The sequence below is a fragment of the Symphodus melops genome, assembly GCF_947650265.1.
Source record: "Symphodus melops genome assembly, chromosome: 10".
NCBI classification, from domain to species: domain Eukaryota; kingdom Metazoa; phylum Chordata; class Actinopteri; order Labriformes; family Labridae; genus Symphodus; species Symphodus melops.
The window spans coordinates 23827891-23851663 of NC_136700.1; the positions used below are offsets into that span (position 1 = coordinate 23827891).

The 23773-nt window shown below is 40.8% G+C and overlaps 1 protein-coding gene across 1 annotated transcript; it reads left to right on the forward strand.

The window, feature by feature from the left end:
* The first annotated feature begins 240 nt into the window (after window positions 1-240).
* On the forward strand, window positions 241-23137 carry pipox (pipecolic acid oxidase). Its single transcript, XM_079354583.1, has 8 exons — window positions 241-381; window positions 1791-1939; window positions 7484-7697; window positions 9327-9509; window positions 12125-12277; window positions 13548-13697; window positions 15407-15482; window positions 22039-23137. Exons 1-8 carry the CDS (start codon window positions 271-273, stop codon window positions 22167-22169), a joined length of 1167 nt encoding a protein of 388 aa, XP_079210709.1. The 5' UTR covers window positions 241-270; the 3' UTR covers window positions 22170-23137.
* The last annotated feature ends 636 nt before the right edge of the window (window positions 23138-23773 follow it).

The window sequence follows — 23773 nt, forward strand, 5'->3', positions numbered from 1 at the left end:
GTCCTGCCAAGCTCGTTGCAGGTTCCTTCACCCTCCTAAACTTGTGCAACGACGTCCATATTCGTGTCCATTCAATGTAATCCTAAAGTGAAATCCTGAGTCGTGATATAACTGCAGGTCTCTGTGTAGCATGCTCTGCGCACCTAGCAGGCAAAGATCAGAGTACAAACAGCCCTGACTCGCCCCGTTTCGTCCACCGATGATGTGTGGGTGTTTCTCTCCGCTTATTGACATGTAGTGACACTGATCTTGCTGCTAAAGATAGTGAACATGTCTACTCAGGCGGTGTATGACTGTATAGTGATCGGGGCCGGGGTGCAGGGCTCGTTCACGGCCTACCAGCTGGCCAAGAAGGGCAAGAAGACCCTGCTGCTGGAACAGGTGGGTGTCACACTTTAAACTTTGTCCCATAAAATATGCCTCTGGATTGAGGCTGGAGGTTAGACAGCAAACCGGACTCAGAAGTGTTTTTACTAGACTGAAATGTTGCAGTGTGAGCTGAGAGTCTGTGTGCTGCCGGCAGCAGGTGGCACAAAGAATCACTGTAAGATCACAGTCACTGCATGTTTTCTTTTTGACTCTGAGCTGTCTTTTAAAGAAAGATGTTGCCAAACTGGCCTCCGAACTAGAAGTGAAGTTGGGATTTTATGATTGAAATCCTGCTTTTATTTGTGTTAAACATGTGTCCACTCTGATCTGATTAATCCTCCTTTAATTGATTGATTTGTATTTATTTATTTTGTTTTATTTAGTAAATCCAGATTCAATGACAGTGATGAGGTTATAAGTTCAAGGTGCAACGACTACTACAAAAAAACAGATGAACAACTATAACAGTAGAATTAATTAAATAGAAAAATAATATACGATTCAAGTATATCACAAGAAGCTTTGGTTTTTAGGGCTTTAGGATTTGGGCAGTGGTTGAATGGTCCAGGTAGAATTCCATGAAGGATATAAAAACAGAATTGCTGAGTGAATTTTTTACACGTTTAATCAAACTTCAACATCTAACTTTTGGTTCAAAAAAAAGATTTAAATCAGTCCAAAAAATTTGACTTGAAGGACAGTCCCAAAAAAAGTGAACATTTCAGAGAGGGGAGATGATGGATTTGCATGGTGTAACGTGTGCAAAAACAGCAAAACTGGAGGTGGGTTTTCTAATTTGAATTCTCAGACCAAAGCGGCAGTTGCAGACTTGATACCTGAACTTTTCTTCAAAACCTCCAGCCATTCTTGCAGCAGCTCTTCAGTGTCTCCGATGTAGTCCCATCTGCTAACTCATTCACCATTCAACTCTACACTGCTCCTAGCCGATAAATGTATATTTAGCGTAGTGTTTACTTCTCGGACATCACAGCCAACAGTCCCAACAAAGGCAGGATATGCAGAGCTGACATCATGCGTTTGCAAACACGTATTTAAAAACAAGTATTCTCTGGGTTTATACTAGAGTAGACATAACACGACATAGCATTCAAAGAAACGTTTTAACTATGACTGCTTTTCTTGACTAGTTAATTCTATTTATTAACTATAATTAATATGCAACTAAACCTGTGAGCTGAACAAGGTGAAAGAGCACTAAACAAAATATCGAGTAAAAAGTAGTATCATCTTTCTTTTATTTACTGAAGAAGAAAATGCATAAACTAGCTTGATCAAGATATCTACAACACTTGAAGTTCTGCTTTTTCTCCACAGGGGGCACCAAAAACACAACAAGGTGGAAACCCGAGGGTTTGTCTGCTTCAGTTGATCAAGTGACATTACTTTTTATTTTTGTCCAGTTCGTGCTGCCCCACACCCGAGGCAGCTCCCATGGCCAGACCCGGATCATTCGCAAAGCCTACGATGAGGACTTCTACGCCCACATGCTGGACGAGTGCTACGAGCTGTGGGCTCAGCTGGAGAAGGAGGCCGGCGTCAGACTATACAGGTAGACTCAGCACAAACACACAAAGAGAGAAACCCCATTAAACAGAACATAACAAAACCCCAGCCAGAACACAGAGATTTGTCACATTCAGGGTGCTGCGAGTGCACGCGAGCAGCGACTCAATCTGCAGAGCCATAAACGCATGACTTTCTCATTACCTCCAGCGTTACTGAATCACCCCGTGACACCTCCCGTGCCTCTGGATGGTGAGCAGGGGGCTTTTTTTTCATCTTGCTGAACCTTTGATTTTCCTTCGCAGAGCGGGGAGGAATTTGTGTTTGTAAATATGACAGTGGCTTCAAACTGCGGAAAAAACAAACCTTGCAGCAGCACTTTGACGTCCCTGCTCTGAGCCGCCTTGTTCGTTTCAGCAGCACAGAGATGGAGAACTCACTTCATGCAAGGGCATACAGTTGGGAAGGAAAGCAAGGCATATATCACAAACAATGTCCAGATACTTCTGAGTTGTTCAAATAAATCAAAATATTATCTGTCAATCACCAATGGACTTTCATTCTGCATAGGACAGTTCTGCTTAAGAAGTCACCAGGGCTCTGTCCTTTAAAAGATGACTAAAGGAAGTATTGGTGTAGGATAAAAAAATCAATCAACTCATCATCATGCTGTGATTTAGATATCATTGCAGCATATATCTGGGAAAATTCACAGCAAAGGAGCAAGCGGGAATGATGACGTTTATATCCTGCAACAAGTGCTCAATCCGTCCAATCACACATGAACGGATTTATAATCAGAACTGTCAAAATGGTGTTTATTATTATTCATCACATCAAATACCATGTCACGTTCTGCATGCATACATTTGATTTGTGCGTAGGAATAAACCCATCATGTAAAGAGTGGCAGTTTAAGTCTTACTAGACGGCATTCATAAAGACATTTCCACCAAAGTAAGCACATTAAATATTCTGCAGATTCAGAAAAAAAAGAAAGTGTAGCGTTTCACAATCCAAACTAGCAGAGAAGAAACCTCCCTGTGAGTCCCCACCAGCGCTGAAGCAAATCAGACGCCCTCGTATGGCTTCATTATTCATATCTCTGACTAATAGTTCATGAAATAAAGCCACACCCACATTGTATTCCCCTAGAAACACAGCACACCTCCCCGTCGCCTGGGCACCTGTCAGCAGCTCATGACAGATGCGTCCACATCGAAGGCCATCTGTGCCCTTGGGTCGGAAAAAAATGTCTGCATCCAGAAGAGAAATGAGCATAAGCACAGCCTCCCGCTTCTGCTGCCACCGCCTCTGGGACTGATGTAGCCATTGGAAAAAGGCTGGAGCTACTAAAACCTGCCCGCAAACCTTTTTATTTTCCTCACATACATGTCAACACGTGTGCACATCCACCCGGTGAACTAGTGCCACCAATCACCCGCTCTGACAGGTACGACTAGACGAGGCATCATATTTACGACCCGACATACACCCGCACGGTTTTTCCTTCCTCTGTCACACACTCGTAAACAGCCGAGCACACGGGCAGACACAGTCATAAAGTGTTCTGATGAATGGCTGCAGCCTTTAGCTGGGGTTGTCTGTGCCTCACGGCTGCTGACAGATGTCGGAGCAGCCTTTAGAAAACCATGCTGGCAAAGGTCGAGTCGAATATCTATCAGACAGATTACTGATTTAGACCCTGTGTTTCTCAACCTCTCACTCCAGGGACTCAATATCTTCATACTGGAGCTGCTGTGGTCTGATGTATTACAGACCACTGGTCATATAAGGGCCAGTCACATTTGTAATGTTTGTAATGTTGCAGTTTGCAGCCTTTATCTGAGAGAGGTACAGTACATTATACTGTGTGAAAACAGCTGCACTTGTTTCAGATGTTGCGAGTGTCTCAAGGCTGCATCTCTGTGAAGAGGACGGACAGTTTCAGCTACGATTTTTATCGTAGGTCTGCAAAATATGAGCAAATGTGCAATACTTTTTTTTCAATATTGCAATAACACATTGAAGTGTGATAAATGAAAAAAAAAAACATTACAGAAATGCCATATTAGCCATGACTCACTGTGGTCTTTAGTTCTGCTCGGTTCTTTACATGACAACTGTGCAACATGTCCCTCCTGACTCCAAAAGGAATCCAGAAAGATGTTTTTCCCGACAAAATCTGGCACCAACATATCTGAGGGTATGAAAGCATGGTCGTTAGGACCAGGCATTTATGCTGAAAGCGAGTGATGAGCATGCAGATTCAGAAGCTTTGTTTTCTCACATTCTGTGCTGCAAAACACTTAGAATTTTACGACGTGTTCACTGCAAATGCTCAGACGATAATAAAGGATTCATTGTGACTAATTGCGCCGCTGTAGTTTCTTAACTCTTCTTATGCTTGCACTGCTAGCTGACTTTGTAACGACGCAACAAAAAGGGAAAAATGACATCTTAACATATGAGAATAGAGGATGTGTGGGACAAGGAGACATCCTGACACTATTTCGACTTACGGGATATTCTTCTGTATTCGTTCAGTATGGGTACAACCTGAAATGATCTTGATGTCAGCAGACTACAATCTATTCTGAGTAGCTATGAACTTCCTTGAAGAAACATATATCATATGTAATGTCTCTGAAGCAAATGTACTGACTCGATCAGCAGTGTAATAAGAGATTGTTCTAAATAGATCCTCGACATTCGAAGAGTAAAGGTAATATGATTCTCCGCACCGTGTATAGAGGAATCTAAAGCTGGAAGGAATTTATGACGCATGCTGTGAACGGTATTTAACGGATGTACAGTGATCATTAAACTTGTCTGTCTGTCTATCCTCCAATCTGTTTCTTGTGTATATTGTCAGACCCTCAATTGGGTTATGCCGTCTTCTATCATCGAGTCTGTTTTATAGATTTAGCGTTAAGGACATTTAGTTAAACCCCTTACAGAAATATAAGGTTAAAGAGGCTGTGTTTACCTGCTTGCAATGCATCTTTGTAGACGTAGGCTCTGAACCTAAAGTCCAGTTTTCTCTGTCATTACATCATGGACTTAAAATGTTATTGATTTAAATAACATGCCCAGGGTTGAATATTTGTCAATCCATGTTTTTCCAAGTTCAGAAGTATTCTGTCATGTTTTTACTTGTCTTTTCAGACAAAGATGTCTGAACCTCAGCTGGCAGCGCGAAGCGAGAGTGCTTTTAAATATTTTCACACCATCTCTTGTGTCAAGTGCTTTAATTTCTGAAAAATATGCTCGAAATAACAGCTCTATATGCAGCCCTTTTCTTTCTCATAATTAACTTGCAAGTGTTAAACCAATTTAAATCCCATACACTCTATCTGCAAATACAAACACTCTGTGAAACTTGTACCAGAGGCTCGGAAAGTATGTCTGGTTTACATGAGATCAAACCATCAATCCACACTGACCTCCTCTGGAGAGTGTTGCAATATTCATTTTGGCCTTCTTAAATGTTAATGTTGCAGTTAACCGTATTTTAACATTAAACTCTAAATACATTGTTTTGTATTAAATCTGTATTCTTCAGCCTCTGATCATACAAACGGTAACATTTTCACAGCATGCATGCAAAGCTGCACTCTTTCCCTCTTTGAGTGGGTTATGAGTCTACAATAACTATTAGGTTACACAGAATGACATAAGTGGAGTTATCTTCGTGAGATAAAAAAAAAGCTTAAAGAAATAAATTAATAACTGCCATGTTTTTGAAGAGACAACATGGCATGTGATTCATACTCTGAACCCTGAACCTTAATAACGCTCGCTGAATATTTGAGCTGCTGTCTCGGAGGAGAGGAGCCGTTTCCACTTCCACGACACAGGCGCCTAGCTGTCCTTTGTCAAGTTTAATAGTTTTTTCAAGGTAGCTTGGGAAGGTGGACGAGGGCGTTTGTGAGGCAAAACATTGGTTTTGATGACCCTGAGCCTTCAGCTGCGTGAAGGTAAAAATAAGCAACAGTCTCCATTTTCATTATATAGTAAGTAGCTGCAGGGACAAATCCTTGGAGTCTTTTTCTTTTCTTTTTTTAAAATCAGCTTTGGCTTGACTAAAAGGTTAATAGAAAATCTTCTTTCAAAGTTACTTTTCTCTATGGTAAAGACGGGGGGGAAACACAGGAAACAGATGAGAGTAGATTGCTGAAAATTTAGTTTGACATGAGAAGACTTTGTGATCTCAATGTTCAATTCCTTACTTTTCTTTGAAGGTTCAACCTGGTGAATACCATGTTGAAGACATCATAGTTCAATATGAATGAATCTTCCTAGTATGAATGGTAAAACTCTCTGTGAGATAGTTTCTGTCGATCATCAGAGTGTTAAGCAAACTAAAACTAAACTGTAGGGTGAGTCGAATAAATAAACCTCTTCAGGGAATAGAACAACATACAACGTTATCACTGATTACTCAAAATGAAAAAAAGAGAAGTCTAAATTATCATGTCATTATGATCGAAACTATAAAGAAGCATTACAGTGTCATCAGCATAAAGGAGAGATTTTTCAAATGGTTTGATGTTAATGTTTAGAAAAAGAATAGAGGATCCAAAACAGTGCCTTGTGGAACTCCTGCATTAAAATATTACAAGTAATACAAGACCCATTGTATTGTAGCCATCTGGGACTTAAGTTTAACTAGATTAATATAAGCAAAGCAAAGTAGTACAATGTAGTTTGTTGAGCAGAATCTTCAATAAACTATTGAAGATAAACTAAGCTACAAAAAAATTGCTTTTCAGTCAAGTATCATTTTGCTGGCCTACCTCGTTGAATATGTTCCAAGATCTCATAATCATGTATAATCAAGACCATCTGCTCAATCAGCATATTACCTATTTCAAGATTGTATAAAACATTGAAATAGTTTCACTTCCTAACAGATGTTTTGAAGCCCATTGTAAGTGCTGTCAATCTCACGTTCGATGCCTAGAAACAGGTGGAGTTGAGATGAGCCTTAAGTCTCCTGCTGAACGGCTACAACACACCCACATGTCAGTCATATCAGCCACTGTTATCATAACTGTTAACTCTGCAAAACTCTGTCTTCACATTATGAGGATGATGCAGATGAGTTGTAAAAAGAAATTAACCCCTGCTACCGTTTCTGAAATATAAAAAAGATCTTTTTGTACCAGGCTTTAAACACGTTTATCCTGTAGAAATCAGCATTTTACCTAGAGGCCAGGTATTCTTTATCTTTTTCAACCAGCCTCAAGTGGACAACTGAGGACATGGTCCTCATTAGCTTTATTTTTCAATGGCAGAGGTTTCCTCTTCAATTTAATTAGAGCTTTATTCCTTACATGCATTGAATGAGTTACCACTTACAGTAATGGATTGGACCCTTAGTCTATCTATGTGAAGTCTTTGTTAGGCTATTATACAGAATGCCCCTGTACTCTAGTGTTTTCTTTTGTTATGTAATAATCTGAATGGCTTATTTATTCTTTCTACTGTTCATAAGCACCGACTGTGAAATACAATACGATTAGGACAACTTGCATGTGTCTTGAACCAAGCATCACCTAAAGATGCCACTGATCTCCCCTCTCAGACAAACAGGTCTCCTGGTTATGGGACCAGAGAACAGTCGGTATTACGAGCTGGTGAAGAAGACCCTGCAGAAGAACAAGGTTCCCATGGTGGTCCTGACCAGGGACAACTTCAGCCAGCACATCCCCCACGTCAACCTGTGCGAGGGTCACGGAGCAGTAGTGGAAGTGCCTGCTGGAATTCTGTATGCTGACCGTGCACTCAAGACGGCACAGGTACATCATGGATAAAGCATTAGCTATTCAAGACCTGCATAGTCTAAACTGGAGCACTAATAATAATAATAATAATAATAATTAGAATTGTAGCCTGATCACGTGAAAAAATGCTTAACGCAAACACCTCTATTAGAAGAGACTGGTCTGATCGAGCCCCTAAAGAAATTTTGGAAATGGGGAAATAAAAACAGATGACTAAAGTCATAGACACAGAAAAGGGGCTAAAACGAAGGCCAAACTAAGGACGGAGGGTAAAATTCCTTTCATGTGCACCTGTGTGAATGATTACATAACATACTTTTTCGAGCGGTTACAAGCACTCTTGAAAATATCACAGGGTCATCTAAAGAGAAGGGGAGGGCCTACTGGTGAGCAGAAAAGAGTATGAAGCAACTTCCTTACGTGCACAAAGATGCCACTGGCCGTCACACAACGGCGCTGGAAAGAAAAAAAGTTTTTGATCAATAATTCAGATGGTTTTATTCACGCATGTGACTCACCATGAGTATTTTGTATGTGGGAATACAGCACGTGTTACTTTAAATAAAATCAAATTAACGCTATTACTGAGAAGCCTAAATAGCTAATTCCCCGGATTTGTTGACATTTTTTTACGTTAAGGATGTGTTTTGTTTTTTTTTTAGTATATAAATGTATTCACAGTGACTACTTCCCTCACTTACTGAAAGGCATGACAATAAAAGTGAAGTAGATCATGAACAAATGTACGCCATCTGATTCAATAATGGGTCATTAAATGGTAAGCTGTTCAAAATGTATTCAATTAAACTTTTTTCAAGCACTGTACTTAACAAATGTACCTCTGAAAATGAGCTTGTAGGTGATGGAGGAGGTGATAAAAGATGAAAGAAGCCAAACATTTTCTGATTTCATGAACAAAAACTAGATTGAGAATTTGCACGAATTATTCCGTTGCTCTGTGGATTTTTGAACATATTTCATGCACATTGTTTTAATCCAATAATATCTCATGCCAGGAATATCTTTGAGCTATAAATTCACATTAGCGCTCTTTGTCAGCTCTGAGAGGAAGCACTGGAGGAGAACAGACTCCTCCACGGCTGCCAGGTCAAGCACAAAACGCCGCTTTGTTATTTCAGGGAGGTGCCATTTTCAATCGACTGGACAGATTGTTCGTCCGCCTCTCCGTGAAGCAGCAGTCAATTATAAATTAAAGCTTGAAGTGATAGATGTGCAATAGATCAGGAGATTACTGCTTTGTGAATTTTCATGCCCCGGCTCTTTAATAGCCTCTTGCCTATAATATTATGTCGGAATATATGTTGCAATTGATCTGTCTTGTTGAATTATCCCAGATTGGCAAATTCGTGATGGCTTCTTTTTTCCTCCCTGAAAACAAACAGCTGGTTTTATTTGAACCTAAAAAGCATCTAAATATCTTTAAAAAAAAGTGTGCATATTTTGAAAAGCTTAATAAATCCAACTCTCATCTTGTTTTTCATGCAACATGTGAGTTTTGGTGTTTTTTTTCTGCTGGAATAATCGATTGCTCATACATAATTTTTTTTTTTTTAAAAGTACAGCTTCAAAGATTTTACCACTTATGTATTTTTACTACATTTCTGTAACTTTTGTATTTTCCAGGGGCAGTTTCAGAAGTTGGGTGGGGTCATAAGAGATAAGGAGATGGTGACGGACATCAAGCCTGGCCCTGTGGTAACCGTTGTTACCTCTTCTGGTGCTCATCAAGCCAAGAGTGTGGTGATCACAGCTGGACCCTGGGCTAACAGACTGCTGGCCCACACCGGCTTAGAGCTGCCTCTCGAGGTAATCAAACGAGTGTCCTGCAAATAATGTTCATGTAGCTGCATAAAGATTAAGTCACATACTCGGTGTTGAAAAAAAATTAAGAAAATCAGGTTGTGTAAAAACACGGCAATTTATTAAATGTCCGCTTAAGGCTGGCTGCAAAAGACAAGGAATCCACATTAGAAATGTAAACATGTTTATTTATGCTGCAAAAACAGACAGTTTAGGTCTCTATAGCTTACTTTATTATTAGCACATAATATCCCTCATTTTGATTCTTGGTGCATCCTGCTCCACGTTGAGCTCAGCACGCACCGAGTCCTATCTGAAAGGCCCTTAAGATGTGTTTGTAAGTAACCTCAACCCAAGTTTTGCATCGTTAGAGGTGCGGCTAAGTTTAGCAGAAGGCTCGCCTGTTTCAGGATTGAAGGTTGACAGGGTAGGTTGATTGCATACCGATATGACAATCATTGGGCTACAAAACCAAAGGGCGACATCACAAAGACGGCGTGCATGTTTCATCCAGTGTAAGATAAAGATGCATTCTGTACTTTAAAATAGTCCATCTGTAGCAGTTGTAACGTAAGCCTGTAAAAACTTTGACCGATGAACATCACTCGCCCGAGAGCCGTAGGCTACTGCTGTCCTGGCCAATCAAGTTTCAACTTCTTCTTCATCTGTAATCCTGTCCCTCTCTCTTTAATCCTTACTGGGTCTTTATTTAGCCTGCCTGATACTTTAAACGCCCATCATAAAAGACACCACAGATCCAAATGCATCACTCCTCCATATTTTAACAGCTTGACAGCCTGAGTCAGCAAGGCGGTCTTTTCCATCTCACGGTATGCCACACAGGCTGAGGAGAGAAGGTGATGGCAAAACAAGCAGACAGCTGTTAGAGGGGAGAATTGGAGTTTATAATGGAGTTGCATTATTCAGGTTGCAGCAGGCTTGGGGGGGCTGAGGGAACGCCATGCGTGAGTAAACGGGTAAAAAAACCCGGACTCTGAGCTCTGCCTGATTTTTTTTATAGTCCCTGGGAATGAGTGCACGGACGGTTAGTTCATTACACTGAAAGCTCCTGAACAATGTGTCCTTATTATCAGCTTCCTCGGGTGGACGTCATTTGTACCACCATGTGTACATTTCATTAAATCCTCATTCTCACCTCAACACCGCCAAGCTGCTTTTGTAATTGCACTTCTATTAGACAGGAGAAAAAAAAGGTGATGAGGGGGATGGAGGAGGTGGTGTTAGGTAGGTTTTTGTTTTAGGAATTCATAGCTCATACCAGGCTGCCAGCATGTTTCATTCATGTATAATCCGTATCTTGTATTTGAGTTTGGACACTTTCATGACAATCACTTTAATTTACATTTTTAATTTGCAGCGGTGATGTCTGCATTGACTGTTTGATGTCTGTTCTCACAACTTTTGCACTACCCCCACTTCTAACACCACTGTTCATGCATAAACAACACATACTTTCAGAAGTTCAACACTCTTCACTTGTTATGCACTGGCCTCATCACTAACTATTCTGAGCTTCCTTAACGGTTTTGAGGTCTCTTTTAAATAGCACATATATTTTCTTTTCCTGCACAGGTTATGTTCATTTCTTTTTACAAGTGTGACTATTTTTAACTGCACCGGTTTAATTTGTAATTTTATTTTTCATTTAAGGAGCCTTCTAAATCTTTTTTCGGGCTTACTGTATACAGAAGAGAGGGGGGACAGGGGTTGTTTATTGTTAGTGTTTATTGTCCTGCATGTCTAGTATACTGCTACTGGATGCCTTGAGTTTCCCTCGGGATCAATAAAGTATATCTATCTAGCTCGATCTATTTTAAGCCGCCTGCAGACTGCGATTTTTACAATATTGAAGTGTATTGCAACCATTGTGCAACAAGTATCTTGTGTGTTTGCTGCAAGAGAAGTCAACACCGGTCAACATGCAGCATCATCAGTCTGATTTAACCTGATCAAGCCGAGGTTGCCATGACGGTTAGCAGAAAGCAAGCTGTTGCCATATAATGGTGCTCATGTGCATAGAAAAAAAAAGAAAAAGAAAAAGAGGAGGAATAGAATAATGGAGCCAAATTGGGACGTCAGTGTTGCCAAGAGCAATCAATCAAATTTGGTTGAAACAGACAGTCTTAGAGATGCATCCATTTGTTTCTGAATAGGCACCCATTTGGCAGTCAACTCAGCCATGCTTCTAATTATGTGAAATGATGAACAACTTTTAGACTGAATGTGATATATTCACCCCTGCACTGTGTGTAATAATAAAGAAATTAGCTGGAGTGCAAAAGTAATTTTTAAACCAGGCTGTACTTTTTCTTTTTTCGCTCAAAACCAGACATCAGAATAGGACCTACTATGATGGGGATTCATTTGCTTTTGCAGCCAGCCTCAAATGGACCCTCTATGAACTGCAGACTGTTTGCACTTATGCATTGGCTTCTTCAACAGCTGAGGTTGCTTCATGGTTTAAACGCAAAGGTCATGCTATCACAAATGGGGTTCCTTTAGGAGGCTTCTTCTGGTACAACTGGGGATTTGCAAACACCTGGATGACATCAGGCTGGTACTGCCTCAGCTTATATCAGTGGGGTTTTTTTGTACTGCAGGTGGAAAAGATCAACGTGTGCTACTGGAAGGAAAAGGTTCCCGGGTCGTACGACATAGAGAAGCGTTTCCCCTGCTTCATACAGACGGAGTGTGAGGAGACTAATGAGCACGTCTACGGCCTCCCGTCCAACGAGTACCCCGGCCTGGTGAAGGTACGTCACAGGGCTGGAGGAGAAATCCTACTCAGACCTCTCAGAACAAAAAAGAATGAGTCATGTTTTAATGTGATTGTTAACTGATCCTTTGAGTTCACGATGAATCATCAATGTGTAAACTAGTGCCGTGCGAGCTTTTTGTCAAATTAAAAAACACACACGTCCACTAAGAGATGTGCTTTATTTTTAGCTTCCTTGAGCTCAACATAAGTCAAATAGCTGCTGCACTAATATGATGGTTGCCCACACACTTAATCCATGATTATAAACTTTAAAAAGCATGGAAACGATTTGCTGTTGATGACTTAAACTAGAGCGATGACTTTACACTTTGAAACCGAAACAGTGCTGCAGAATCGGCTGTTTAAATCTGCGTTTAAGGTGCGAGCTTGTCGTGTTGTTTGTGTGAGTTTTGCTGCGTTTGATGTCATGAGATGGCACGTCTCTATTCTGGGCATTATGGTGGAGCAGCAGGAGCTCACAGCCTAATAGCAGACCACATGCACAGAAAAGAGGGGGGGACAGATGGCGATGCCACGTCCCATTATTCACTCTGAGACGGCGTCACCTCAGATACTGTATGTGTAATATTTAGACCATTTAATACACAGTGGAAACAATGTCATTAATTAGTCTCTTTATATACTTCTTATGTAGTTCTTTTCAAACTGGATGAACTTGTCAGAAAGTTTTCTACATCAGAAGCTTTTAACAAACATGCAAAAACAAAAGGAAAGAAAAAGTGCAGATTTTCAATCCGACAGCCTCCTCGCTGCGCTGCGAGTCTCTGTTTGTGTCAGACTGGCTGACAACAGCAGAACACAGGAGCAGTTTTAAAGTGTAGTGTGTGTATGACAGTCACTTCTCCTCCTCCTCCTCCTCCTCCTCTTTTAGTGCTTTACCTTTCAAACGGCAGCCTGAAAAAAGTCACGCAGAAGTGTGAAAGATGCAATTTTCTGCTTTTTGTTCTGTAGCTGCAGAAGGAATAATAATAAATCTTATTTTCTGAAAAACATTTAGATCAGAAGAAACGAAGCTGTCAGGTTCAGACTGAGATTTAGAGTTGGGCACTGTATACTTTGTCTGCATGTAGTGATATGTATCCTTACATCTCCCCTGCACAAGTTGTGTAGAAAATGCTGTTATGTATTTGGGACTTTTAAAGTTAATAAACACATGAAGAACATTTCAATGTGTATAAATGCAGGTTAACAATAATTAAGTGTTTCATTCACAAATGAAATGAAATGTCATATTGTGTGTGCAGATCTGCTACCACGCAGGCAGTAAGGCCGACCCGGACCGCAGAGACCAGCAGACAGACAGGTCTGACATCGACATCCTGCAGCGCTACGTCGCCCGCTATCTGCCCGGCCTGGAGCCTAAACCTGCCGTGGTGGAGAGCTGCCTGTACACGGTCAGTACCAACACTTAACATCACCATGTTTCTGTTAAGAATAATCCAATGTAATGATTTCAGTTTAATGTTTACGGAGGAAAAGGAAGACGGTTAATTATTGCTGAAATCTGCGACACCTAACTGCTGATCAGAGAAGAGGTTAGTTATTGGGCAGAGGAAGTCACCTGTTGATCAAACGTTGAATTATACTTTCGAAAATGGTGCATTGTGGGAGTCTAACACATAAAGAAGTAATGAAACAAACACTGGTATCGGAGTGGGATCATTGCATTTAAATGACACCAAAACGGAGCGTTCTGAGAGGTCGAGGGTCACACACCTCCTCTGGTGCTGGATTCATGTTATATTTGGACCAAAGCACAGGGGGCTGTTTGAAAAGGGGGAGAATATGTCCTCTTTAAAGTGACTTGATGGACTCTTCATTTTTACACTCATTTGCCCACCTACGCAAAGGAACCTCCACCTCTGTTAGCACCTATTCATTGTGACCTGTTCGTTCCTATTCTTTCTTGTGTGAAAAGGTGCAAAGGTGGCGTGTACCAATTGTGCTGCTTTATCTCTCTTAAAGATTAAACCATAAAAAAAGTCCTTTGAATATCCTCTGATTTATTGTTTACTCATTGGCGTGACCTTTAAACTGAGGTCGTACAGATCGGAGGGTTGTGAACTTTCTGCGAGTATTTTTCAGTGTCTACTCTGGCAGCATGAAAGGGGTTAACTCAAACCAGTAACAAGAGTGAATCATCATCAACAAAGAAGTTGATCCCTTTTTTTTATCCAGGGCAGTTAAATGTCTGATGAAGCGTTTAGCCGTTAGTTTTTAATTTACTGCAACGCTCAGGTGTTAGATATGCTGCGTTTGTGTGTGAATGTTGCAGGGGTGTGTGTGTGTGTGTGTGTGTGTGTGTGTGTGTGTGTGGTTGTGCAGCCGATCTGCCCTCCAGCACCACAGCGAGCAGCTTGTACCACCATCTCACGCTGCGGCTGTAGGAAAGCCTCATTTCTGTGACCTTGTCCAATGCCCCCTGTAATCCTGACAGTCACGCTCTTTTCGCCTCACATCGCAGCGTCTGTTTTGTTCCATTAACAGAGTTTCTTTAAAGAGGACGCAGAGTATGAACACACACATCGCTGGAAAAAATGGGGTTGGGGGTTGGGGGTTGGGGGGGGGGGGGGGGGGGGGGGCTTCTGTCTGAGGTCATTATGTAACTCTCAGATAGACTCTGTAATCCAGTTTAACACATTAAACACATTTTCCACATAGACTTTTGACAGGAACAGCTTCAAGGCCACATGACTGTGTGGGGTGTGTGTGTATGTGTGTGTGTGTGTCCTTGTCAAATGTTCCCAGGACAATCTGCAATTGTTCCATTCACTATTCATGTCTCCATATCGAGGGTGGGATGAAGAGGCAGGAAAGGAAAGACCACAGATCTCTCGACTTAATGTTTAAAAATGTGCTTTTTCAGACCATCGGGCCCAAGAGTCTTTATCAGTGAAGTCCGCTCTGTAGTTTTAAACTGAACTATTTATACTTCACCTCTCTGCTTATCTTTTTGACATGCTTTCAGGATGGTTGGTTTAAAGCCGAGTGGAAATGATGACTATGCTGAATGTTGAAACACAGTCTCGATGCTTCTTTTAAGTCTCTGTTTAAATGTGCCTGTCATTCATGTTTTTGCTGACTGTGTTTTGTTTCGTTGTAGCTAACGCCCGACCGCCATTTTGTGCTCGACTGCCATCCTACCTACAGCAACATTGTGATTGGAGCAGGATTCTCAGGTAACGAAGCACGACATGATGCATCCCAACAAAAACCACTTTGAGCAAACTAAAGTAAAGCGGGCTTCTGCAACAGAGACCCTCCAGCTAACAAGCTGGAGGGTCTCTGTTGACTTCTTTTGGGATGTGAACGAAGACATGAATTTTGTCTGCATTTAAAACGAGTAAATTCAGAGGTCAAAGTAAAAATATGTACGCAGTTGCTAGGGGCGACTGTAGTGACAGGTAAGTTGTCAGGACCCAAAACTTTGCTGTCTCACTGCTCAGGAAGGGAAGAAGCACCGCTCCGGTTACCAAACCCATTTCCAGACTCAATTCAATCAGGCCTTGAACCTTGTGACCCCAACCCAGGTCCCTGCTGCCGCTGCTTCTGTTCAACATTTAATGGTCACGTATTCAAGTCTAGAGCAAACTAGTGTAGTCACCTGAGACTCATAGACTTACAAGAAAGGAGGATTTCTGTCTTGAGATCAATACAGGGACTAAAGGCACATGTTCTGTGTGTTGCTCTCATCGAACAATCATTTATGAAAAAGGGAAAACGCCACGAGGAGCGTGCGGAAAAAAACCCAAACAAAAACAGTGTCTGTTTTCTGAAGGGAGTGGAGTAGAGTACAAAACATCGATGTCTAAATGAAAATGTCAGCAGCTTGAGGAGACAAAGAGCAAAGAATAGTGAATCTGGCACCTGGTACACCAGATGTGTGCTGATGAGAGCCAGCACACACACACACACACACAGCAGCAGCAGCTAAATGAATCAGCATTACTTGTTCTCTCGTCCCCCTGAAGGAGCAAAGAGCCAAGCAGCCAAGTGGGGCTCAGACATCAAGAGCTCCAGCAGTACATATTTGTGACTCTGTGGTTATGAGAGCAAGATTACAGTGTATGAAGGATCTATGTGACAGGAGGAATAAGAGAGGAAGCTCGAATAGGCGCTGTAAGCATCAGTTGCTTTTTATTTGTAGCAGACGCCTCGTTCATCTGATGAGCCTCGAGTTCTGTGGGATTATATTGAATATAATTTTGGTAAAACCCTGTTTCCCTGAACTTCTCCCGTTTTAATCTAACTTTTTTTTTTTTTATCTCTCATTTTCTCAATTCACCATTTTTCCCTCACATCCTTCACTCGCATTGATTCTGCTGGCTCCTCCCAGGCAGGAATTAGAAGAGAGACACGAGGAGTGAGGAGGCAAATTTACCTCCTGAGAATTTCTTCCCCATGTCTGACCCGACGTCAGGCACAGAGAACGAGCAGCAGTTCACCAGCCGATGCAGAAGAGCAAAAATCCTGCAGTTCGTTAAGTGCTTGCTTGAGGCTGGCTCCAAGATACCTAAAAGTCACGTACACACCAGATTCAAAAAAGCCAGTTTTGACAGCAGGAAATAGCTTTTACAGTCTGGTACAAAAAGCGCGATCAGGCTAATTAGTTAATGTCCTCACGGCACACACTGCACGGGGGGGGGGGGGGGGGGGGGGGGGGGATAGAGACAAGAAAGCTGTATTTTGTCTCCTCTTTATTTCTGCTGAGCTCCCATGACCTCTGGACTGAATGTACAGACATGAAACTGATATTACCCTCTCAGCTAACTGTGGCTACAATGACAAGGTGAGAGTGTTCCTTGAACAGTATTGGTTATCAGAACAGACGACTATTTATGGAACACGTGAAAAATAGGATCTGCAGTTTTTTATTGTTTGAAAGACCCCTGGTGGCCACTGTGGAAAATACAACTACCTGGAGTTCCCAAAATGTTTGACAACTCAGCTCTGATTCAGCCAATCAGACTGCTTCTTCTTACAATGGAAGACTTAACAGAGCTTTAAGGAACACTGGAGATTCTTAAGGAAGCTCAGGTCATCGGAGAAACCTTTTAAACCTCAAAAGTGTTTCCTGAGGAACCTTCTTGCTGAAGGATTATGTCCTGAGAGGTCTTCCTAAAAAGTTTGCTGGAAGATCTTGCTCCAATAAATATCAGCCTTCAAAGCTTCTTTTTTGGAAAACAAAACTGAATTTGATGCTTTTCATCAAAGTGTTTTCGGGATATTGATCTGCAAAGATACCACACTTTAAAAAAAAAAAAAAAAAAAAAAACACTCTTTCAAAGGAACTCTTTAGTCAAACTTGGCATTTTATTCTTAAGGGAAGAGAAAATATAAAATCTTATCTTCAAATAAATACATTTAATAAAGGACATACTGCAAAACTTCAATGAATAACGCAGACTTTAATTTACATCAGTCCATCCTAAGACCCCCCTTATTTGGGACAGATGTCAATAAATAAGATATCTTGTTGGAGTGAGTGGGGGGATGACATGCAGCACAGGGCTGAGGTGGCCTCTGCATTGAGGACTATTTCTGTATATGAGGCGTCATACTAGGTGTCGCTCAACTAAATTATTTTCAAACCAAACGGTTCACAGCAAAGATGGGGAGGACTGAAATATTGTATATTTACAGATAAAAAGAAAATGTAACTGTGTTAAAAATGTAGAATATCCATTCAAATGAATTAATCAATTATGTATCTTAAGTTTGATCTTGCTTTTTCAGAGATTACGGCTCGTACGCATGCCAGCATTTTCCTGTCTTTTTTGGTCTGATCATGAAGTTAATCCATTTTTAATCAACACGAAACACCCCGGGGTCTCTGAGTGAGACTAGTTTATTATTTCATGGACAGTCCACTTTTAATAATTTGTTCATTTCCAGCTGTAGCCCCCAGCCAGTTATAAGTCTGCAACCTAAAATGCATAATTCAAAATTAAAATACAATAAATTACATTACATTACATTTGTAATTACAGAAGGCAGAAGCAAAAGGAAGAGAGGCATACAGACATACAATATATCGCATACAATTGGAGAAAGCATAGATCGAACAAAGACATCAAAGTTATAACAAAGGAAACAAAAGAAAAACAATCACAGAGGCCACATTTAAAAACACACACAAGATAGGCAGCAGTGAACATGTCACATTGAACACACGTCTGACAGAGATTAGTGTGTGCAGTTATCGTTGTTAATAACCATGGTGTGTTGTAAAGGTGGAGTATCTATATGTATCTATGTACTCTGATAGTGGTGGGCAGTGAATTCCAGTTTTGTATTGCTCTGACATGAAGTGATAGTTGACCGAATGTGCTTTTCCTAAGTGGAATCAGGAGACCTGCCTTTGTTTGTTAAAACGTACCACAAACACCAGGCTTGTAAAAGGGACCAGGGACGGGCGTTTATGTAAAGTTTCACTATTGTTTTTTTTTTTTTTAATAGTAATAATAGTAAGCAAACAAGAAGAAGTGCTGTTACGCAACACCACCTAAACTACATTGCAGCCTGTGAGTCATTTCCTATTAAATCCAAAAATGTGAGACATTAGCTGTTCTTCAGAATTACATTTCTTTGGTCTCTCTGGACGTATAAAATCATCCTTTTTAATCTCCTCCACCATTTCTTCAGAGCTGATAAAGCTCTCAACGAGATGAGGGGAAAAAAGCTGCTTAATTTCATAAACCAATCTAACTTCTGTTTGAAGCGTTATCATATGAAAACATTAAACATTAAGAAACCATACAGAAGGAGATCCTCATATTCTAACACAGTGTTCGGAGCTGCAGCATATAGACGGTATAGTATACCCCTTTGTGTCGGATCTACAGGGTCTTACCAGACCACCAAAACCTTCCACATATTCTAAGGACAAAGATCTTTAACTTTTAATTAGAGAGGTTCTTGCTCATTGTTAGGGGGGGAAGCGTCTCTGCTTTGGGTCTCCTCTCGTGTTCTTCTTCTAATTAACATGGCTGGAGCCCCCAGAAGGCCGACCTCTCCTCCCCTCTCCTTCAGTTACCTTCAGCGTCTCCTGGCACTTTTCCTTCTCCTCCTGCACTCATGTCCTTTACCTAATTATATCTGTAATTAATATCCTGCTCACAATGCTCTGCCTCCACAGGAGCTCACCGGGATAAAGGCACTGACATACCTAACACCCACTATATAAAAGTGTTGCACAAATTAACTGCATAATAACTGGTGAGCCTCGTGAGAAATGAAGCTAAAGCGCTCGTGACCCTGCTTTCATACCGAAGGCAGACTAAAGCCATATTTTATTAATCAAGGATTCAGCAGATTTGCAGATTTTTTCAGCGATGCTATGAGAGACATGTACGAGCCTTATTTTCTGCCCTGATATTTGCCTGTTTGCGTTGTGGGTCAGATCACTTGTAGTGAAAGCCTTTTGAAGGTGGCTAAAGAGAACACATCTGTTCGTTCAGCTCCTGAGCAGTACGATAATGTAGAGGTTATCCATTTATTCATGACATGGACAAGTTCAAAGGCCATTTAAGACACTGAAATGATACTTGTAGAGTCTCGATGCTACACACAAATAAAACATATACAATCTTAACTTATCTGAATTATTGGAAAATTATGGAAAATATTTTTAAACGATTGAAACCAGAGAATTAAACGCCCTTTAATCTATTAATTATTTAATAGCAAGATTACAGTGTATGAAGATTACAGCGTCTGTCCCAGATCCAGCAGAGACAAACTATCTTTGGATAGCAGCTTAAATATAGTGTACGCATGCTCATGCATGGATTCATTCACATTAAACGTTAAGATCTAAAGTTAGAATAATTTAGGTCTGAGCCGCTGAAACGCTTCAGGCTAAAAATATAAAACTGTAAAATTAGGAGCAACAGTGCAAAGAATAAATGAAGTAATGTTAATAAACATCATGGTCTAATCAATGTCACCAGGACAGATGTCATCATGGTTTAAACTCGTGGTTCTCAGCTGGTAGGTCAGGACCCAAAGGGGCGTTGTGGGGAAGTTTCCAGCGGGTCGAAGTCGATAAAGCACTTTTTACAAGCGTTTGTTGTTGTTCTTTCTTTCTTTGTCATTGAAGAAATCTGATTGGTGGAAAAAATTAATGAGGGCGTGATTGGTCCTAAGACCAGTGGTGTTTAACCACAGGCTGAAAATAATGGGCACCATGATGTCACTATTAGTCCCGTGGATTTAAAGACACTAATGTGGCATTTCAGGGGCAGCCATCTTTGATTTTTGAGACAAAAGTGACAAACTTTGCTTTGATGTGCTTTAATGTAGGATTTATTTCATAAAAATTTGAGTTTTCCATCCGTCAACATAAATTGTATGATTAAGTGAAGAGCATCGAGATGATTGAAAGGTGTTACAACATTAAGAAAGATGGCTCAAGATAACAACTTTAAGGGTTCATCAGTCCCTGTTTTTTAACAAATAATTTAAATTCAAAGAATGTATTGGCTTAATTGGAAGTTGAAGGTCATTTTTAAAAATATGAATAAAATATTAAGTGCAAAACTATCAAATATTTGTGCATAAAACAAAAACATTGGTCAAAAGACCAAAACAATACATAAATACATCAAGATGAAAAATGACAGCAAGACGCTCAGGGCCACATTGAAAAGTTCACAGGGCCTTTTTGTACTACCGGAAATAAAAGTGCTGCCTCCCTCCCCGTCCTTCACCCCGGCACTTGTCATCAAAGCCCGACACGAGTGCTTTAAAGCAAGTGCTAGGAGGTTGCCATGGCTACAAAGTCACCCCGTAGGTTTGGCTATCAATTGAGGCTGGAGTTTTTTCTTCTCTCTCCTTCTCCAGCAAGAGGAAAAAATTCACGTGGCCAAAACTGTCAGAGCCGAGCTTTTATGACTTCAAAGGCCGCAGGATCCGCGGGAGCTCAAAGACCTTTGTCAGATGGCAACGTGCTGCTTTCCCTCCAGCTCCATTCACACTCACTATTTGCCTCTCAGACTTCAGCAGCAAGGACAATCAGCCTAGAGCAACCTGCAAATATCCTCTACCCCCAGAGCACATGAAGCCATCACACTGACAGAGGACAATTTTCACTCAATGAAGGTTTTGATCCCAGTTCAGTGAAGTGAATATATTCTTAGAGACCAACATGGCAACAGTTGGACTAATGTGTGGACTTGACCATCAACTGCATTTATGATTTGTCTTAAAGGCAGAAATGGAGATATTTCAAAGTGATGTTGGAGCAGAGTTATTGAATATATACAGTCTGTACTTGTGGCTAAAATAACTAGCTTCTAACAGTCTAGTTAACCCTTGTGTTCCCCAGAGAAAAGACATAGATAGTTTTTAACAGCTGACTTTAGAGGCTAACAAAAGCTTGTTGGACATAACAAAACCGCACAGAATAACTAATTGTGTGTGTTTAATGTTTACATGAAAAACATTTTCAAAAGGCTCCAGTGTCACAAACTTGGCCCAGGGGTTCAGTGACAGACTCACTTTAGGACACAGCCTCAAGTGGACACTCGAGGAACTGCAGTTTTCAAAGTCCAAAAGATTGTCACTCTGTACTCACTCATGGTTGGCTAAAAAACAGCCAATTAAAATCCCCATTTTTGGGGACTTGAAACGCTCTGCAGAGCACTGACTCGCTCTCGTCACTTTGATTAATCCGACTTGCTTTTATGACCCCGTGAACCTGCTTTGCTCACTGTATCGACTTCTCTTCTGCAGGTCACGGCTTCAAGTTTGGACCAATCATTGGCAAGCTCCTGAGTGAGCTCAGCCTGGGTGAGGTGCCCTCCTATGACCTCTCACCTTTCCGAATCAGGCGCTTCCACGGAAACACCAAGTCAGCCTTATAGATCCAGGACTGCAGTCTGTGACATCATCAGATCCCCGCAAAGTCTTAATTCAACCTAACTGGAGCTTGATTTGCCATTCAGGGCTTGACATTCACTGCTTGTGCTCACCAGCTAAAGTGGCTAGTTGGATTCCAGCAGCTGTCTGATTAGATCACGTACCAATGTTCTGTGTGATTACATAGTGTCGCACTAATTGATATTAAAGCTGACCATCATATGAAGTAACATGCAATGTTATTAATCAAACATTCTTGGGATCTAACTTCTTCCCCTCACTTCTGTGTCGGGACAATCAAAGAGACTGGGTGAATCCGAATGCTCTGACATTTCTCCTGTCGTCCCGCTGTCACAGTGAGTGAGTGGTAGAGCAAGTCAAATAGAGAGAGAGAGCGACTGAAACGAGCGGAGCTGAGGGAGAGGAAATGGAAAGATAATCGGGAGGGGATAGAGGTCAGGTTTACAGCAGGAGAAAGGGTTCAAAATAGGGAGGCTCAGATCGGCAGGTCTGCAGAGCCAACTATAATGAAAACATACGCGTGTATACAATTCAACCAGCTACAGTTTTTGAAATCCACCCGCAGCTGGCAGGTAAGCAAGGGTTAATGTCAAGCCCTGTTGTCTTTATAATTTAGCACGTTGTTGTTTTAACTGATGCTTCACTGGATGTGTTCAACGTCAACTACAGTCAAGAGTCAATTCGGGTCATCTCTTGTTTTCATCTTTGGTGCACAAACACAAGAGAAATGTTTCAGTACTGAGAGGTTTGAAAGATTCGACTCTTTTGCTTGTTGCAGCTCTGCTTAAAAACGATGACTCAAGATCTGATGTTTTTCAAATCATTTGACTCAGCTTTGCTCCTTAACTTGATCTTCAAACTGTTAATGAACTAAATGTCTTAAATGCTCAAAAAAAAAAGTCAAATGATGGTGCTTTATGTTTGAAATCTGAAATAAAGATATTTCCTATTATTTTATATTGTTTATTTGTCATCAACACATTCATATTACTACACATTGAAGGACATTTCAAGAATGACTCTGGAAGGGATCTACACGAATATAGTTCAATAATTAATTTTTACTAATTTTCTCATAAGGATAAAACATCTCATTTGAAACTTTGTTGTTTGTTTTTCACGCATCTCTGATGTTCTATTCGCAGTGTTTCCTGCTGATGACAGAGGTGAGGCGCTTCTGGAGGTTTGAAACATTGATAAAGACGGCACAGTATCAGCTGTGTTTAAAATGGCTCTCAGTCTTAAGCTGGCTCATCTGGGTGACTTACAGAAGTTGTGAGAGCCGACTTTCCTTTCAGGGCCTTTTGTACACTAAATCCTAAAGTCAATATACCAAACATCCTGTTGTGTCCCACAGGCCAACAAACCTGTGACCAACCAAACATGTCCTTGTTTTAAAACATCATGTCTTTCTTCTTTTCAGTTTTTACTTCAATGTTTGTCCCATCCCACTTTTTATATACTGAACAATACAAAAACTTAAGATGACGATTATCATCATCTGCTAGCAGATGACTTATAGGCATAATTTATTTGATAAATTACATAGTTTTGCTAATCTTCACTAATCTTCACTAACCATGCAACA